This window comes from Neltuma alba, unplaced genomic scaffold (genome assembly GCF_004799145.2).
Source record: "Neltuma alba isolate B1F8T4 unplaced genomic scaffold, ASM479914v2 tig00011396_pilon, whole genome shotgun sequence".
Taxonomy (NCBI): Eukaryota; Viridiplantae; Streptophyta; class Magnoliopsida; order Fabales; family Fabaceae; genus Neltuma; species Neltuma alba.
Window position 1 is genome coordinate 78,172 of NW_021636085.1, and position 18,938 is coordinate 97,109.

Genomic DNA, 18,938 nt, shown 5'->3' on the forward strand with positions numbered 1-18,938 from the left:
AACCAGCCCCTATTTTCACGAGCCCAAGACGATCTCACCGGTGTAGAAATTCAGAGCACCGACGGCAAAGAGGCGAGCCGGCAAAGAGGTGAGCTAATGGTGACGAGAAGGCGAAGAGGGGAGCCGGCGAACAGGCAACCCGATGGATGAGTCGGCCGAAGAGTCGAGCTGGGTGAGGAATCGGCGAAGATTGGAGTCGGCTAGCGAAGAGAAGGATGAGAGGGTATTATTGGGTATGATCGTTGCCCCCCGAATGGTTCCCAATTTTTATTAGAGAAGCGACTATTATTTGCTTCTCGTAGAACCATGGTTTCACCCGGTGAAACCATGGTTTTAGCTAGACCACGGTTTGAAAATTTGAGCTTGGTGTTTGGATGGCATTTTGTGCAAACCATGGTTTGGGCTTCCAAACCATGGTTTACAATGTCATCCAAACGGTGCCTTAACTGACTCCATACTAAGCAATGAAAGAAGCGTTTGATAAAAAGTATAGATGGCTTGAGAAAATGTAGTTCATATGCTATTGTTAATTTTCATTTTTATTAATTATTAGTTAGCGGTTGGTTCACTTGTAGTTCTTTCTTCTTAATATTTCAACCCCATTAATTATTACTACCTCCGGTCCTAATTATAAGAGCCAGTTGACTAATTTGAGGAGATTAAAGAAATAAGTTAAGTTAGTTATTTGTTCTAAATAGGTGTTGTCTTTCCTAAAATATCCTTGCTAATCAAGTGTATTGACTAGAACTTTCATTGTTGGAAGGTTTACTTTTAAAAAAATGTATAAATATGGGAGACAAAGTGGGTTGGGGTCTTATATTTAGGACTAAAATAAAAATCAAACAAGATCTTATATTAAGGACCGGAGGTAGTACTTCACAAAGCAGTTAAGCAACATTTTATATTTAATTGAACTTGGAGGACATAACTATAAATCACGTTGAAGAAAAAAAGACAATAAAACAAAATCACCCCTAATGGAATTTTTTTGGGGTCTCTAATTTAACTAGATTGTCTTTTAATCAGTACTACCTTCGATACTAATTATAAGAGCCAGTTGACTAATTTTAGGAGATTAAGGAAATAAGTTGAGTTAGTTATTTGTCCTAAATAGGTACTGTCTTCTCTAAAATATCCTTGCTAATCAAGTATATTAACTAGAACTATCATTGTTAGAAGGACTACTTTGAAAAAAATGTATAAATATAAGAAACAAAATGAATTGGGGTCTTATATTTAGAAGCAAAATAAAAATTAAGCAGAGTTTTATATTGACGACCGGAGGTAGTATTACTGTTTGTGTTTATTGTTATTGCGGACTGTGGAGGCCCAAATCTTTCTTTTTTTGGGTGCAAGAAGGCCCAAATTATTCTGTTTTAGCTTGGGGCGGTCAGGCCCATATTAGGGTCCAATGACACGCAAAGCGGAACTTTAAAAGCACACATGTTAAAACCCTAGGTTTTAATTCTCGCAGCTCAGGCGCGCGGTCGAAGTAGTCGACACTATTACAGCGACTTTGTTGCGGCTGGAGCAAGGGGAGCAACATGAAGGTTCACATTCATACCAAACCTTTATCTTCAACGATTTGATCTCCTGGGTTGTTTGTACTTTTATTTTCTGTTTGTGTTTGTATCTGAATCTCCTGCGATTCTGCAGTTCAACATTGCAAATCCCACCACTGGATGCCAGAAGAAGCTGGAGATTGATGACGATCAGAAGCTGTAAGATTTTTGCTTCTCTAATATATATGTTTCGATTTTCATCTAAGTTTTCATTGCGCGTGTACAGGAATACTGGGTTCGTTAGTTGAACAATTCAACATTTCCTTGACAATTTATATTTAGTACAAGTAATCTAAGTCTGGTGCTTTATATATTATTCCTACGATGCATCATTGGCCATACCGTTTGGTCTTTCTTAGTGGCCTTTAGGTTTCCGAACAAATGAATATCATCGAGAACTCTAATTACATGTCCTGTGATTTGCGTGACAAGTGTCATGATAGTTCTTGTTAAGGATTTTGTTTTGGTCCAATGTTTAATTCACTTTAGTTGTTGTGAATTATATATATTTTTGGTGTTGATATGTGATTGAGCTATTTGACAAATCATTTTATGCAGACGAGCTTTTTGGGACAAGCGTATCTCACAGGAGGTTAGCGGTGATGCTCTGGGTGAGGTATGCTTGTGGCCATCTTCCCCCCCCCCCCCCCAAATTTCAAATTCAAATTCAAATTTGCAGGAAAGTAAAAACTTGTGTATATATATATCCACTTGATTATTTACACCTCTCGGTCTACAGGAATTCAAAGGCTATGTCTTCAAGATCACTGGTGGTTGTGACAAACAAGGGTTTCCAATGAAGCAAGGAGTGCTGACCCCTGGTCGTGTTCGTCTCTTGCTCCACAGAGGTTAGATTTGTTTCAGTGCTAGACTCCTATTAATGTGCGGTAGATTTAGGTATTGGCTGTCATTAGTATACATTTTATTTAATTGGCCTGAAAGTTTTCTGAGTGTTTTCATTTATTTTCCTGCCATTGCTGTCAGAATTAAAATGAAATTTTTAGTGCCATACTGTATTATCTTTTTATTACATTTTGGCTTTGCTTTAATTTCTTTTTTGTTTTGGGACCCATTGTTCCCAGTGGAGCTGGTTTCCTCATTCAGAGCTTTTGTTCATTTTACTATTGTTGTGCTAATTTCTTTTTTTTTTTTTGGGATTGGGATATGAGCAGGAACTCCTTGCTTCCGAGGATATGGAAGGCGCAATGGAGAACGCAGGAGAAAGTCTGTGCGGGGGTGCATTGTGAGCCCAGATCTCTCTGTTCTGAACTTGGTAATTGTGAAGAAGGGTGAAAATGATTTGCCTGGACTCACTGATATTGAGAAGCCAAGGATGAGAGGTCCCAAGAGAGCATCCAAAATCCGCAAGCTGTTTAACCTCTCCAAGGAGGATGATGTGAGGAAGTATGTCAACACCTATCGTCGTACCTTTACAACAAAATCTGGTAAAGTCTTGGGTGCCTCCTACTTCTTTGTTTACTTTTGTCAATTTCAATAAAATAAAAGGAGGATAGGTGGTCAAATGTATTTGAGGATGGTATCTCACATTGCTTTCAGTATCATAGCTAGTTCTAATTCTGGTATTGTCTATAGAGATTAGTTAACTTCCATCTTTATAGATGGAGACAATTTAAGAGGTGGTGAAGTCAAACTCACGGTGAATAATATTCTGAGCATTAGACTCTTGCTCTCGAATTTTCAATTCAAATTCTTGATGGTGACTCTGCTTCCAGATCTTGTCGCAAATTTATAGTTGCAGCCTTGCAGGTTGCATTTACTGTTGATAATCATGCTGGGGTTGCGAAATTTTATTGTTTTGGATAGGTTAATGGATAAACAGAGTATTCATTGTCTGACGTTGCTCCTTGATAGAACATGAGCTTCTGCTGTTAAGAAACACTCCTAGCGACTGAAATTTGATCACATGGCTTTTGTGGTGCAACGTTTAAGTCAAACAATTACGTTACGGATCAGAAGATTTCATTTAGTTAAGACGACTGGGCGATGAGAATAGTCTTTGGAAATAGATAACTGTTTTAGATCATTCAGATTCATAATTGATCGTAATGGTGATGAATATGGTTTTGCTGATCATCATGTTTGATTGCAGGCAAAAAGGTGAGCAAGGCTCCTAAGATACAAAGACTAGTCACACCTTTGACCCTCCAAAGGAAGCGTGCAAGAATTGCGCAGAAGAAGAAGAGAATTGCCAAGGCCAAATCTGAAGCAGCTGAGTACCAGAAACTTCTTGCCTCGAGGTTGAAGGAGCAGAGGGAGCGCAGAAGTGAGAGTCTGGCTAAGAGGAGGTCCAAGCTTTCTAGTGCCAAGCAATCCGTCGCCGCATAGGCCTCTTTCTGAGAGAATGTTTGTTGAACGCTCAAAAGTGTTTTTTGATCTTATGTTTGAGGTTTTACTTTCAAATGAATTTTGTGACCATATGGCGTGGTAACATTAGTTTTATTTATTGAAATGCCCACTACTTAAGTGGAATATTGATGCAAAGGCCTGCAGGGACTTGCCAAGACTAAGAAGATAGTATCTCCGTTTGATGAATTAGCTTTCGTTTTATTAGTAATGCTTGTTGTCCACGTTGTTGAGTCTTGCGCAACCTAGGATGCATGCACACTGCAGTATGGAATGTGGATAGTAATAGCAATACAAATGTGCACTAAAATTGTATTTTTCCAGCAATAATTAAGATAAATTATATTATTGATAGCTTATTAATTCAGGATAGGTTTTAATCAAATGAGCATGTGTTTGAAACAGGTCTCCAACTTGAGCTTGAAATAAGCAATGCTGATGTATGCATTTTTAATCATATAGTTGTGAATTTGAATGAATGGTCGAAACGCTTGTAGACTTTTATGAACGTCTATCCCACTCAATTGAAATCATACTCTTGCATTAGAATGTGCCTGTGGACTTTTCCAGGTAATGCAGAAACATTGAACCGGTTTGTATATGTAAATTTTTTTTTTGGCTAAATTATAGGTATCTTTCTATTGGAGGTAATTCTATTTGAAGCACTGTCGGCACTTTATCCAACGGGGATTTGAACCTTGGTTCGTCATATTGTGAGGGACTAGCCCCTTCCGCAAGATCTAACCTTCATTAGTAGGAGATGTAAAATTCACATTACATGATATTAGAGGCTCTGTTTGGCATCTCATTGGGAGTCATGTTGAGAAGCATGAACAGAGACGCATATTGCCACAATTTGGAGTTCACTTGAAGCTAGCTGGGCTGTCCTATCTAAAATGACAACTAATGCTGTCGCCTCTTGTGGTTAATATAAAATATTATTGATTAATTTGAGAAAATTAAAAAATTTATATCAATTGCTTAATTGTAGTATATATTATATGATATTTTTGAAATATTTATATATATCATTAGATTATGTATTAGTTTATAAGTCAGTCAAATTAGTTTAGAGAAAAATAATAAATATAAATATTTTAAATTAATTTAATCTCTCTAAATTAGTTAGCTAAACTTTATATTAAGATTCTAAGAACCAAATGTAGTATTTTGTTTATTGACTTCCAAATTTTAGGTGGAATGATCCAGTGAATGTGTCAACATGAGAATCAACTCTTAGAGTGGACTGGGGGATCCCTCAGACTCTTAAATAATTAGAGTAGAACTCAACAAATCTGCCAAGTTAGTGGTAATTAAGTCCTAGACACCTTCTATAATCCTAGTCAGTGTTCAAAGCCTCCAACCACCACCTAAGGTTAACCTAATGTGTGAATTAATCCCGCTTGCAAACTTAGCTTACACTTTAGGACACAAACTGATCAATACAAGCCTTATCACATGCTTGCTTAATCAAGGAACAAATTATGCATAATCATGACATCAGTCTATTCCAAGCTTCATTAAGGAGAGAGTAAAACTCAAACATCATGGAATGGGAATTCCAGAATCATGCTCACCAACAGAATCAAATCAACAAGTTATTTGAAACTACTAATGTATTAAATCAAATACAACTTCCCTCAATCCACAAGATGCGGGTCTTGTTAATCCAGAAACAGCAAATGTAAATATAAAGAAAAGAATAAAAGACTGAAAGACTAGCTATTTCCTTGAAGAGCCAGAAGGTCAGGTACATCGATGTCCCATCCAAGAGTCGGAGACACTATAGCCGCTCATCGCAATTGGTACAGCTCCATCAGATGCTATTATGCCTTCGGAAACATGTTTTTTTTTCTTTTTTTTTGCTAAGCATTGGTATCCTCTTAACAGAGACAATCCTATTCAAGGTACTGTTGAGCGCTAAATGTGAACACTCTCACAGTAGGACTCGAACTTTAATTCGCGGCATTACAGAAAACTGGCTTAAACCCAATCCCATTGATGCTTTCGAATATATGTTGAACGGGAGCTTGGGTGAATGAGTGAAGAGAATCAGGTGGGTAGAGATTGAGATGGATTTGGGCGGGAGAGTGAAGGCAAATAGAGGATGAAATCGAATTTGGAAAAAATGAGAAGTGAATGTAGCAGGTTGCGATCAGAAAAGATGAGGCGAATGCGAGAGTGAATGGTAATGGAGAGGAAATGATGGTGAATGGAAGAAATGTCTAATTGATTCAATCATAAATTTGTAACTCATACTGAAATTAGATGTTTGAAACATTTGAAATCCTCCTCCAGACAAGTAAGAAGGATAAAAGAAATTGTAATTGGCAAAAGTGCAAACACCTTTAAGTTTTATCTTTTAATTTTATAAAGTATTATTTTCATCATCTAGTCTAATATTATTAGTCGCAAATAATAATTTTTTTTGGTTCCAATCACTATTATTTTTTATAATTATCATCAATCAACAATAATCACCATTTTTTCCTCTTTCATTCTATTCTAAGTAGGGCAAAACCCTCAAAAGACTTCAAAATTGATGATGGAATTAACAACAATCGTAAATAAATCACCTAATCCATAAAACTCACAAATTGCCTCAAAGCGACGTTAATATAGTAAGCTTTAATAATCACGTTGGAGCTTACAAAAATATAAAGTGCCACAAATTACAAGTTAAATTCCTCTCTGATCCCTTGCTTTAAAAAAAAAAAAAAAAGACTGATCCCTTCCCTCATAAAAAAAAAAAAAAAAACACTCTCCAGGCCTAAATTTTAATATTGAAGTAATCTGGGTCAAAGTGATGCAACCTTACATAACCATCTTCACCTCCACTTGAGAAGCTGCAATGAGAGAATGATCTTGAACTCAGCACACATTAAAAGATACAGTTCAACAGTAACTCAAAAATATTCTAAAACTCGAGTACTTGTATACTCTAAAACAGGGTGAGAAAGGAAAGGAGACTAGTAAACCAATAAATTAAATGGAGAGCAAATAGTATCCTATTTGCTCCACTGAAATCATGCAGCAAAAGGTTAGTACTCTCAGCCATTGAAAACCCACTTAATAGAGAGACTTCACAACAAAAATGATTATGATGAAACCAAAGGGTTGAGAAAGCAGGGGGCGTACCTCTTGCCATCAGGATTAAAGGCAAGTGCATTAATTGGTCCAAAATGTCCCTTCACACCCCCAATTTCTTCTTGGAGAATCTAAATTGAGGACAAGAAATATGAGATACAAAAGCAGAACGGCACACCATAGAGAGAAATCTAAGCAGGACAAAAGGGACAGATAAATCAACCTTATCAAAAAACTTGGCTTCAAATTTTCCAGCACGATGATCAGTAGTAGTAACAGCTGATGCATCTTGACCACCTCCAAGCACCACCTGGAAAACACAATGCATGAGCTTAAGAAAACCATAGACAAACTGAACAAATGCATCATTCATATAAAAACATTGAATAGGGAAAGTAAAGTAGCTGGATCATTTTCACCTAAGATTGTCAGGTCATTTAGAAGTCCATATACTTTTTTAGTGGGCGAAAAACAGCAATGTAATACAAGAAAATGGAAATCTCCGGAGTATAAGCTTGTGACATAGAGATAAAAAAAAAAAAAAAATTATATCCATCACCATCTCAATGCCATAGTATTGAACCCAAACTTTACTCCTTCAGTGAGAGATACCAGAAACAAAATTACACAAAACATGAAAGTATCACAAAAAGTATTCCTCCTATTCTTAATATAAAACCCACTTTATAGTGCAAACTGCATTACAAAATAGGTCTTTTATTAAGGACCAGAAGAGTACAAAATTTAAAATAACAAACATACATACCTGGTCAAGAAGAGGCGACATGGCCACTGCATTGACTGGGCGTTCTGTTACATATGTCTTGATAAGAGACAACGATCTGGCATCCCAAAGCTATGACATTGCCAACAGAGGAGAAAAGAACAATTAATTTAACAGATATTATCCCAAGTTCTTCATAAAAATCAATTAAAAAATTACCACTAACAGAAACACATAAGGAATGGATATTTTAATACCTTAGCCGATTTATCAAGGGAGCCAGTCAGGAAATGTGAGCCATCTGCGGATTTTGCAAGAGATGTTATTGTCTTTTTGTGGCCAGATTCCTTGTCTACCTCCTTAAGTAGCTTTCCTGTCTGCCAAATCATGAAAGAATCAGAGTGGATGAACGGAAACACTGCAAGAACTTTGTGGGCAGGTATTCTCATAGAACAGAGAAGGAAAATAACATCAAACTACAAGCTTCTACAGTATTCAATCTGGTGTTGACAATACTATCTCTGATTTCAAGATAGCAATATCACCATATGACCATATAAATATCAAGGTCACTAACCTCAGAATCCCATATGCGGATCACTGCATCTTCTCCAGCACTAATAATGGTTTTGTTTAGTGGCCCCCAAATGGCTCTATTTATTCTTCCCTGAGGGCCTTTAATGATCAGTATAGACTCGCCAGTCTCTGGAAAGTAGGGCATGAATTATTTTTAGCGGTACTGTGATATTTAGCTGTAATACAAAGTTCACAATACATTGAATGTGCATAATGGAAGCACCAGACTAAGAAGAGCATATTTTCAAATGTTTGCCAGATGCAACAGAAGAGCAGGGCAAGAAGCACAATAAAATCGACCTCTCAATACTTAAAATAGCCACGAATAGTCTTCAGGCAATTGCTCTGGATAGGCTGCCATTTGAAGAATTCGTTTACCTATAATAATAGCCTAAGAAGGAAACATCATGACTGCATTAAAAAATACCGATACTAAAACATCATGCTCAAACAGGGACGGAATCTTCCACACAAATATCAACCATACGTGTCCAGCAACCTGAATAAAATCATTTGCTTCTTTACATATAATTGAAAGAACCATACTGGGAGATTTGGCCCCTGATAGGTAAACCCTCAAAAGTAAGGCTTTTGTCAGACAATAAATTCACCCCTAAACTATAGATACGTGGAAACAACAATGAAAAGAAGTCAAACCACAAAACCAAGGAACATAAAGATTGAGCTTACGGTCACTGGCGTCTCTAGCGATGCGTTTGACATGAATTGCAGAAGACAATTCCATGAAGGGATCAGTTGTAATAACAGCAAGTTTGTCGCCCACAGCAAAATCCACAGACCTAGCAGGAGAATCAAAATTGAATGTGAACAACTGCTGTCCAGTTTGAACACTCCATAACTTTGCTGTCTGATCCGCACTTCCAGTTATAAGACACATTGAATCTCCTGCATAGTGACAGATATTGTTAATAAAATCCACTATTAACTATATAAAGATTTTGTCAATAGCAACCCAAAAATATCAGAGAAAAAGCGGTAAATAAAGGAACTTACTTGAGACATCACAGCACCAAACAGCGCCATTGTGTCCACGATAAGTGCCCAAGCGTTCACCATTGTCAGCAAACCAGACGGTGGGATTGTGATCCTTAGCACAAGAGAAAAGAAGATCTCCATCTCTGTTGTACTTGAGAAACGTCAGCGGCCTCTCGTGGCCTTTCATCAAAATCGGCCTCATGGTTCTGCAAGTTTAGATTTAAGCTCAAACAAGCTAAAGCAACATATGTGCAAAGACACTAATAGGGAGTTGCAATTGGAACTCGCGTATTCATGGGAATAGGGCTTTTGTGAATAAAGAAAAGAGACCAGTGCCATTTTTTATTAGAACTTATCTGAAAAAAAGTAGAAGAGTGAAAGAGCAAGCAAACCCAAAAGCTAAAACTCAGTCATTGTATCAATTTCAACTTTGTTACACCAATCTAAAACTATTTACCCCAAAATCCGAACATAATAACGAAAGCCCATGAAACAGTTGCCACTACAACAATAAAGAACTGAAAATCCTTGAAAACCAGGAGAAAAACAAAAGAAAAGAAACGCAAGTTCCAAAGCCAATGACCCCACTAATTACCCTGTTCCTGATTCATCAAGGAAGCACTCAGAAATCGGTTCTGGCATTACCACACCAATAATCATGAAGGAAACAAGACCCTTGAGAGAAGATAATTTTATCTTTTTGCGCGAACTAAAAAGATGGAGTTTTTAATCTGAAAGAGAGAGAGAGAAGACACAAACATAAAAGAAACACAGAAAACTGAAAAAATATGTGAACAATTATAGAAAACTCAATCAAGACACAAAGATGTCAAGATATAAGTTCTTCATTTTAGCCACCAAGCGGAATATATAATAGCTTGCAGATCACAACACCCATTCCAGAAAAGAGGGAGTTGCCAAATGGGGCTGTGCGCTAAAAGAGAAGGAATACATGTTGACTCCAGTTGTAAAACCAAAAAGTCATAGAAATAAATGAAAATTATTAATCTCCTAATAACTCAATTACAAAAGCTCCAAGTTCAAATAAAGCATACACGCAGGACGACACAAACAAGCAAGAGTGTATTGAGAAATTTTAGATTGCAGCAACAACAAACGAAAGCACAGTAATTCTCCATGGGTACTGAAAGTGATAGCGGAACAATTTGGTGAACAACAGAGAGCATGAAAATGAAAACGAAATCTTTCTGAAACCTGGATTTGGAAGTGAATTAAAAAGAAGGAGGATGGGATCGATATTACCTGGAGAAATATTTCTATTGAACACACCGAGAGAAACTTCAGTGGAGACTGGAGAGGAAGAGACCAAAAGGCTGACGGAGAGTGGAGGCTCCGTGAAGAGGTGCGACGGCCGTATTGAAGGAAGAGGAGTAGACAAAGGAGTAGGGCTCAAACGCAAGTGTCGACGGTGAAACTTTGCCTGTTTGGATTATGATTGACTCGTGCCAAATAACTCCGTCCGAACTCACTTTTCCTGTTTTCCAACTTCTGTCAAATTACCAAAAAAAAAAAAAAAAAATCACTTTCCCAGCTCACTTTTGTAAAGTAAGGGGCAGTTTGGGAATCTCACAAGCACTTAAAATAATATATTTTCATGTAAGTTGACAAGAAAATTTCTCTCACCGGGGAACTCTATAAAATCACTTTCAAAATTCAAACACCCCCTAAAACTAGTCCAATATAATGTGTAATAAATGTGAGCATATTTCTTAACAGGAATTTAAACTTGATTCATCTTTTGATCATCCACAAATAAGATCTTCATATTAGAAGTAGGATTTGAACTCATGACCTTGTAGGTTATTAGTTGACTTATTGCCAACTTAATCAACTCTTATTAGCAATCACCTTCATAGTTTTATTTTTGATACAACAAAATTTAGGTGAGTTAAGTCCCGGGAATTTACTAGAGTCAAGACATGTTTCCAAACTCAGAAAGTGCTTATAGAAGTACTCATAGATCACCCATCAATAAGCTCTTCACATTGATAGTAAAATTCAATCTTATGACTTCAATGAGTTATGAGCTGACTCTTTATCAATTTCATTAATTCTTGTTGGTAATCAGTTTCATAGTTTTTTTTTTCCCCTTAAGATTAAAAGGCAGCCGGAGCTTGAGGGTTACAAAAGGTAGTTACCTAACTCAGTACAAAAACGTCACAGTTTACTGGGTTACTTGACCCTGCCCCGAATCAAAATACCTCACAACAATTTGGGATATCCTGTAGGAATCACTTTCATGGTTAACTGGTCAAATGTAAAACTGAGCTGTAAGCGGCCCATCAACACATACATGGGAGGGAAAAAAATTACAAAAAATGGGCCAGCACTGCAGAAAACTTATTTTGTAATTTTTTTTTTTACAAAAAAGTTTATGTGAGTTAGATTCTGAGGCTCACCAGAACCAAGGCATGCCTCTAGACTTAGAAAGCTCTTATAGAGATACTTATAAATTACCCACCAACAAGATCTTCATATCAGCAGAAGGATTTGAACTCACAACTTTGTGGGTTATGAACCGACTCTTTACTAATTAGACTAAATCTTGTTGGTAACTTATTTTGTAATTGCCTAAAGGATGGCTAACAACCAGAATGGCATCAGAAGGAGCCCACCAAGGAAATAGAGTAAAATAAGAAGCCCACAACAACAAAAAAACCAAAAGAAAAAGCCACACAACTCGTACATTTACGTCCAGAAAACCGATAACACTGGGCACTATTTAAGAAATCCTATGGACCAGCCCAATCAATTGCAACGTGTACAAAAGGATGCCCTGGCTTGATGTAAAGGGGTTGAATTTCTAAATATAAAAAACGAGATAATGAATTAAATTTGATTTTAGATATAGGATTTAAATTTATTTTGTCTCATAAATTTATAATTTTTTTTCAAGGTATTCATATTAATTGAACAGAATAAGAAAGTTTTCCATTAATCGTAATTTCAATGCACATCCATATTTATCATAAATAAATAATTTCATTAATATCTGCAAATTAATTATCTAATTTTAATATTGAGGTTCACTAAAAAAGAATGACAATGAAATAAATAAAACAAGGTTGACATGCAATTTCATCCTCGACCACAAACTTGAGCTTCTTCTTGTGGAACTAATTTTGCCACCATTGTTTTTCAGGTCCATAAATTCAAGGCGCTATCTAAGGTCTAAACATAGTAGATAGCGTTTGAAAAACATCACCAATAATTTTTTAAAAAAAAATATTGGGTTTTTTTTGGTTCTGAAAACAATTTTATAAATTTTTTTAAAAATGAGTCTTGAGAATGGAAAATTAAAAAATATGTTTGGATAATTATTTTTAAAAAAATTTGCAGTGGCTGTCACCAGGAATAATACGTGAGGGGCAATGGTGAGAAGAAAGAAGGTTTTTTTCAATTTTTAAAAACATATTTATATTAAGTTCCTTATATTTATCCGTGTCAAGTTTTCTAATTACGATGACTATGTGTTGTATTTTTAAAATATTAGTATTTAATTATAAATTTACATGAAATAAAAAAAGACATATGTCTATGTATGATTAAAGAATTTGACATAACACATATGAGAAAAACTTAACCTCATTTTTTTTTCTTTTTAAAAACATTTTTTTTTCAACAACCATTGAAAATAAGTTACCAAACAAGGGTTCGTTTTTTCTTTTTTTGGTTTTAAGAGCAAAATTGTCTTAAAACAAGAATCCAAACAGGGCCTAAGCACCACCACTCCACTTTTTCCTAGTATTGTCGTCATTCTTCTGTTTTTTTTTTGTGTGTGGTTTTATCACAGTGTTACTGTATTATTACTTCTGAAATAAAACAGACGAGGAAGCTGAAAGGACGAGTTCGAAAACCACAAAAACGACGCTGGAGCAGGTAGATTAATCACCATCCTCTGGCTTTCTTCTGTTGAAACCCAAAAAAAAAAAAGGAACAAAACAAAGTAGTACTCCTCTCCTCCGGTCCTAATAATAATCCTTATATTAGTATGTATAAGAGTCTTACATTTGAGACCGGAGGAGTATTTTGTTATTCATATGTGACGTCCAATTCCAATTTCAGAAAAATGGATTTCTTGTACGTTCTTCACCTCCCAAGTTATATGAAAGTGATTCTACTCGAAGGCCTTGGGGGAAAAAACAGTTATTGTTATTAATCACTCCAAAATGAGAAGCAATAACCGTGATGGCTCAACTTTGGGAAACAAAACTTGTAGGAGATTTAAGTCATACTCTTGTGCACTTATTTATATGATAGAGAGAAAATAAATTTTTTTAGTCTTATTTATAAGGGGGAAAAAGAAATTTTCATATAAATTTATAATTTTAACCTTTCATTTATTATTGTGTTAATTTTATTTTTATTAGTATAATGTATATTATATAGAAATAAGTCAGAAAATTATTGAATTTTAATGCAGAATTAATATATTTTTAATATTGTTCTTGATCTGTATAAAACATATTGAAAGTAAACTTCCATGCTGTATATCTTCAAATGAAAATTTATATGAGAACATTAAGTTGCCAGAGTGCATTCGGATATTTCAGAATTATTTTCAGTAAAAACTATCAAAAACTATCAATTTCTCTTTCTCACAAAAAACTGTCCCGGTTTTTGTGCTAAATGCGGAAAGTTATTTAATCATTTGATACTTTTCTGAAAACGATTTTTAATTAATTGATTCAATCAGAAGTTTGTAGTGATTCATGGAGGAAAAAGTGGATACAACAACCCTTTAGTTGGAAGCTTATAATTTATTGGCTCCATTGAATTTTGGGACCTCCGATGTCCAAACGTCGTACATAATAAATAAGAACTGTACGTGCCGGGTCCAATCTGGGGATGAAATTGTGGTTATAATCTTAGTATCACTTTTCATCGTCCTAGCACAATGAATATGATACTAGGATGCAATGACATTGGACAAATGCCTGAAAAATCTCCTATTATAAAATTTATTACACGATATATCTAAAATTTGTTGAAGGATTCAGGTATCACTTATCTTTTTGACGGGTATGTAACACGTTTTTCAAATTATTTGTAACCTAGTTCTCTGATTTTATTTATAGAGTAAAAAATAAGACTTTTTTTACTTACATTTCTATTTATAGGGCATGGAAAAAAATTTTTTGTATGGATATACAATTTTATCCTTCATTTATTATTGTGTTGATTTTATTTACATTAGGTATACTGTATATTAAATAGGAATAAAGTTGAAAATTTGTTGAATTTTAAATGAGAGTCAATGAAATTTAAGACTTTTCTTGACCTCTGTAAAACTTATTAGGAATGGTTTGAAAATGGGACTAGAGGAGTATATCTTCATCTTCAGTCATCCATAAAACAGAAGACATTCACATATAATTAAAGGCAAGATGTACATAATAAAAGAATAATCATACCCACTCAGTGATCTACGTCTTTGAATATTGTTGGATAACAAAATTTGGGATGAGGATTTTTTTTTCCAGCAATTATATTCTCCCAGAAATATGTGGTTCTTTTGTTTATTTGCCACAAAATTATGGGGTCTGAAAGTTCAGAACTTTTTTTTTTGTTACAAAGAACGTTTTATTTTGTTGGGCGGCATGATTTTAAGATGATGTTGATAACTTGATATGACTGAATTCAGTTGGATTGGCTGACGTTTGGAATGAGTAAAACGAGTTTCCCCTTGGCCCAAAAAAGAGAAAAGGAATAAAAAGAGTTTCAAGAATAAGACTTGCTAATTTTGCCCAAGATTATAAAATATTTTAGGGAAAATTAATCTTTTGGTCCTTATAGTTTTCACTCATTTGTAACTCAGTCTCTAGACTTTGACACGGTGCAACTCAGTCTTTCTAGTTTTGATTCGGTTGTAACTCAGTCCTTGAAATTTGACTCGCTACAATTCGGTCTCTATAGTTTTGTCTATTTTATAATTTAGTCTTTGTGTTTTTGAAAAATAAAATTATATATCTAATAAAAGGAGGGACTATATTTAAATGGTTAAAACTATAGGGACCGAGTTGTAGCAAGTCAAATTTCAAGGATTGAGTTACAACCGAGTCAAAACTAGAAGGACTGAGTTGCAGCGAGTTTACAACTCTCCTTCATAATTCAAATTTACATCATGAGTTTACCATGGACACAAAGCTTGTTGCAAGTCACGTGCTCATATTATTTTTCTCCCCCTTCCTTTTATTTTTTTATTTTATCTCCATCATGCATGTTAGAATTAAACCCTTGATTTTAATCCACTATTATTAAATGGTTTTGATGATTAAATAATTTTTAACTTATGTCATTCAGATTTATGAACTGAAAAGAAGACATTGTAAATAATTAAAAGAGATCAAGCTTCAACGGTGAGATCAAAAGAATATAATAAGAAGCATGAACATGAAGAAAAATAAATAATTATAAAAGTTGCTATTTTTTTCCTTATCTGTTAGAATTGTGTATTGTATGTTCCTCAGTTTTTAAATAAACGTGGTCAAGCACAAGGGAGAGTTGCGATGAGGTCTAAAAAAATAATTACTTATAAGTTTCGATAACAACCATTACTCCTCTGGTTTTTATTGATATGTTGTTTATAAATTGTTATTTTCTTAAATAATATATATTAAATAAAAATAAAGTTAAAAAGTAATTAAATTTAAATGAAAGAAAAATTTGCAGCTAAGGATATAGATTTTACATTAAAAGTTGTAAGACTTTAATTTGTTGCAAATGTTTTATTGTGAATAATCAAAGACTTGTGAATTAATTACTCAACTGAACTGGTTACTTTTTCAAGCATATCTTGCGATTTCATAACAATAACAATTTATTTAAGAATGTAACTTTATTGTAAAAGTTTTTTTTTGTGAATATCTAAAAAGAACATGTGAATTGTTAAATTAAACTTGTCAGTTTTTAAAGTGAAGTTAATAGTATCTAATTCCTGTCTTATGGGCATTTTGGTTGGATTTTAAATAGAATTTTTTTCTTATTTAAAAAAATTAGGGAGAATTAGAGAGAAGAACCAATAGGGAGAAACATTTATGAAAAAGATCATAAAAAATAAAATTATTGAAAAGGACCAAATATTCAAATATAAGTTTATAAATTTGTATAATTTATTGTTTTATTTTATAAGAAATTTATATCAGATTTAAAAATAAAAAATTCATGTAATGATAAGAAATTTAAAGCATTTAGATAATCTAATATAATTTTATAAGACCCTCCTCAAAATCACTTAACAAAAGCCACCTAATTATATATATTAATATAAATAAAATATAAAATATAAAAATATTTAAAAATATAAAAGGAATTGTATTTCACTTAAGAAAATTACAACAAGGCGATATATCCCTGAAAAATAATTTGTTTGTAAAATAAATTAATTTAAAATATGTTAAATTTTCTACCTAATATAGATTAAGATATTAAAAAAGCAACATTATCCAAACAAAAAAGAAAGAAAGAAAACCTTATTATCATTTGTTTATATTATGATTTATTGAAATTTTGTATTGACAATATTTTTTTATTACAATTAAGTATTCTCTAATAAAGGCAATCGTGGTTACAAATTTTGCATAAAATTATAGTATATTATCTGAATTATTTAAATTTCTTATCATTACATAAATTTTTTCCAGATTTAATATAAATTTCTTATAAATAAAATAATAAATTATAAATCTTTAAATTTTTTAAAATTGTGATATAATAAATTATATGATAATCTAAATTTTAGTAAAATTATATAACTTTTATTTTCAATTAAAAACAGTGATGGTTTTAAAAATAAATTTTTATTTTTTTATAAAGAAAATAAAACTTTAGTTTTTACTTGACTAAAAATTTTTGCGTATTTTTTTTGAATGATTTTATGTTGGAGAAATATAGGAGAAACTGTAGGAGATTTAAATATAGACAATATGGTATTTTTAAATTTATATTTGAATATTTGGTCTTTTTAAATAATTTGAATTTTTTTATCATCTCACATAAATATCACTCCCTATTGATCCTTCTCTCTAATTCTCCCAATTCTCCCAAAAAATTAAGGAAGTGAAATATCTTATTGCCTTATGAAAGACTCCAATTTTTTTACAGTATAATTTTCTTAATTATAATTAAAATATATGTACCTAATGGGGAAATATCTCATACCCGAGGAAAAAAATAACTTGAACCATCCAAATAGTTAGCTCAAGAAAATGCGCGGTGGTAATGAACTCTTAGTGCTCCTCAATCCCCTTAGCAATGAAACTTATTCCATCTGAACAACCATGACAAACGGTTGCCAATAAGTATTTAATATTTACATCTCATACTGATTATATATCATCTACTTTGTAATACAATTTGTACTATAAACTAAATCTTATATTTAGAACTGAAGATAATATAATAACTTATACCTAAGTTTTGAATCAATACTCCTGTGAATAAGCTAACACAACAGTTGTACTAGTTGAGCTATGCGTTTGTAGATTTTATGGATTGAAATATCATTTTTAATCATGTTAATGTATAGGCAGGTCAGTGAATAATGCATACGATTTCATTGGCATATCAGCTCACGTCATATTGATATAACTGTTTTTTCCCCTAATTTTACGGACACTCCATTAAAGCTGTAGAAAGTTAGACAATTAAGTGTCAACTTCCTAATATTACTATTACCTCCGGTCCTAATCATAAGAGTTAGTTGACTAATTTGAAGAGATTAAAGAAATAAGTTAAATTAGTTACTCCTCCGGTCCTAATTATAAGACCCAATTGACTTATTTGAGGAGATTAAGGAAGTAAGTTAAGTTGGTTATTTATAATAAATAAGTGTTGTTATTCCTAAAATATCCTTGCTAATTAAGTATATTGGTTAAAACTATCATTATTAGAAGGATTATCTTGAAAAAAAATACATAAATATAAGAGAGAAAATGGATTGGGTCTTATAATTAGGACCAAATAAAAAGTCAAATTGGGTCTTATAATAAGGATCGGAGGAGTAATTGAAATAAATAGGTGTTGTCTTTATTAAAATATCCTTACTAATCAAGTGTATTGGTTAGAACTAATATTGTTAAAAGAATTATGTTGGGAAAAATGCATAAATATGAGAGATAAAATGGATTGATGTCTTATATTTAGGACCAAAATAAAAGTCAAACAAGGTCTTATGTAATACTACATCTGGTCTTTAATATAAGAATTAGTTTGATTGCCAATTTGATCCTAAATATAAGATCACTCCGTTTTATTTCTTATATTTATCCACCTTTTTAAAGTAATCCTTGTAGTGGTTGCTAATATAAAATATTTCATCAATTAATAATTCTAATTAATTCACATGATTAGCAAGATATTCTAGAAAATTTAACTCATATTTATTATAAATAACTAACTTAACAAAATTTCTCAATCAATGTATTCAAATTAGTATAATGGAAACACAAGATTAATTATTAGCAAGACCACGTGGACGGAAGGAAAACATCTGAAACACATGTTTACAATGCAGCTAGGCACGTAGACATTCTATAAGTACTACCTCTTCGATCCAAGCCACAAATCAGCATAAGCCAAATTCAACCATACTACTTCCTCTCTCTCTC

At 33.3% G+C, this 18,938-nt stretch overlaps 2 protein-coding genes across 3 annotated transcripts; one reads left to right on the forward strand and one right to left on the reverse strand.

Moving 5' to 3' along the window:
* The first annotated feature begins 1,475 nt into the window (after positions 1 to 1,475).
* On the forward strand, positions 1,476 to 4,059 carry LOC114712804 (40S ribosomal protein S6). Its single transcript, XM_028897345.1, has 6 exons — positions 1,476 to 1,550; positions 1,657 to 1,721; positions 2,121 to 2,178; positions 2,302 to 2,410; positions 2,735 to 3,007; positions 3,673 to 4,059. The coding sequence occupies exons 1-6, from the start codon at positions 1,545 to 1,547 to the stop codon at positions 3,906 to 3,908; spliced, it is 747 nt and encodes a 248-aa protein (XP_028753178.1). The 5' UTR covers positions 1,476 to 1,544; the 3' UTR covers positions 3,909 to 4,059.
* A 2,399-nt stretch (positions 4,060 to 6,458) lies between these two features.
* LOC114712802 (eukaryotic translation initiation factor 3 subunit I-like) lies at positions 6,459 to 18,929 on the reverse strand. Of its 2 annotated transcripts, XM_028897344.1 has the most exons (10): positions 18,925 to 18,929; positions 14,761 to 14,762; positions 9,328 to 9,515; positions 9,004 to 9,219; positions 8,315 to 8,442; positions 7,995 to 8,114; positions 7,780 to 7,869; positions 7,237 to 7,323; positions 7,065 to 7,144; positions 6,459 to 6,772 (listed from the first exon to the last, which is right to left on the reverse strand). In XM_028897344.1, the coding sequence occupies exons 3-10, from the start codon at positions 9,509 to 9,511 to the stop codon at positions 6,697 to 6,699; spliced, it is 981 nt and encodes a 326-aa protein (XP_028753177.1). In that variant the 5' UTR covers positions 9,512 to 9,515; positions 14,761 to 14,762; positions 18,925 to 18,929; the 3' UTR covers positions 6,459 to 6,696. The 2 variants fall into 2 exon arrangements, with proteins under 2 accessions (XP_028753177.1, XP_028753176.1); XM_028897343.1 differs by lacking the exons at positions 14,761 to 14,762; positions 18,925 to 18,929 and adding an exon at positions 10,573 to 10,730.
* Positions 18,930 to 18,938: the final 9 nt, after the last annotated feature.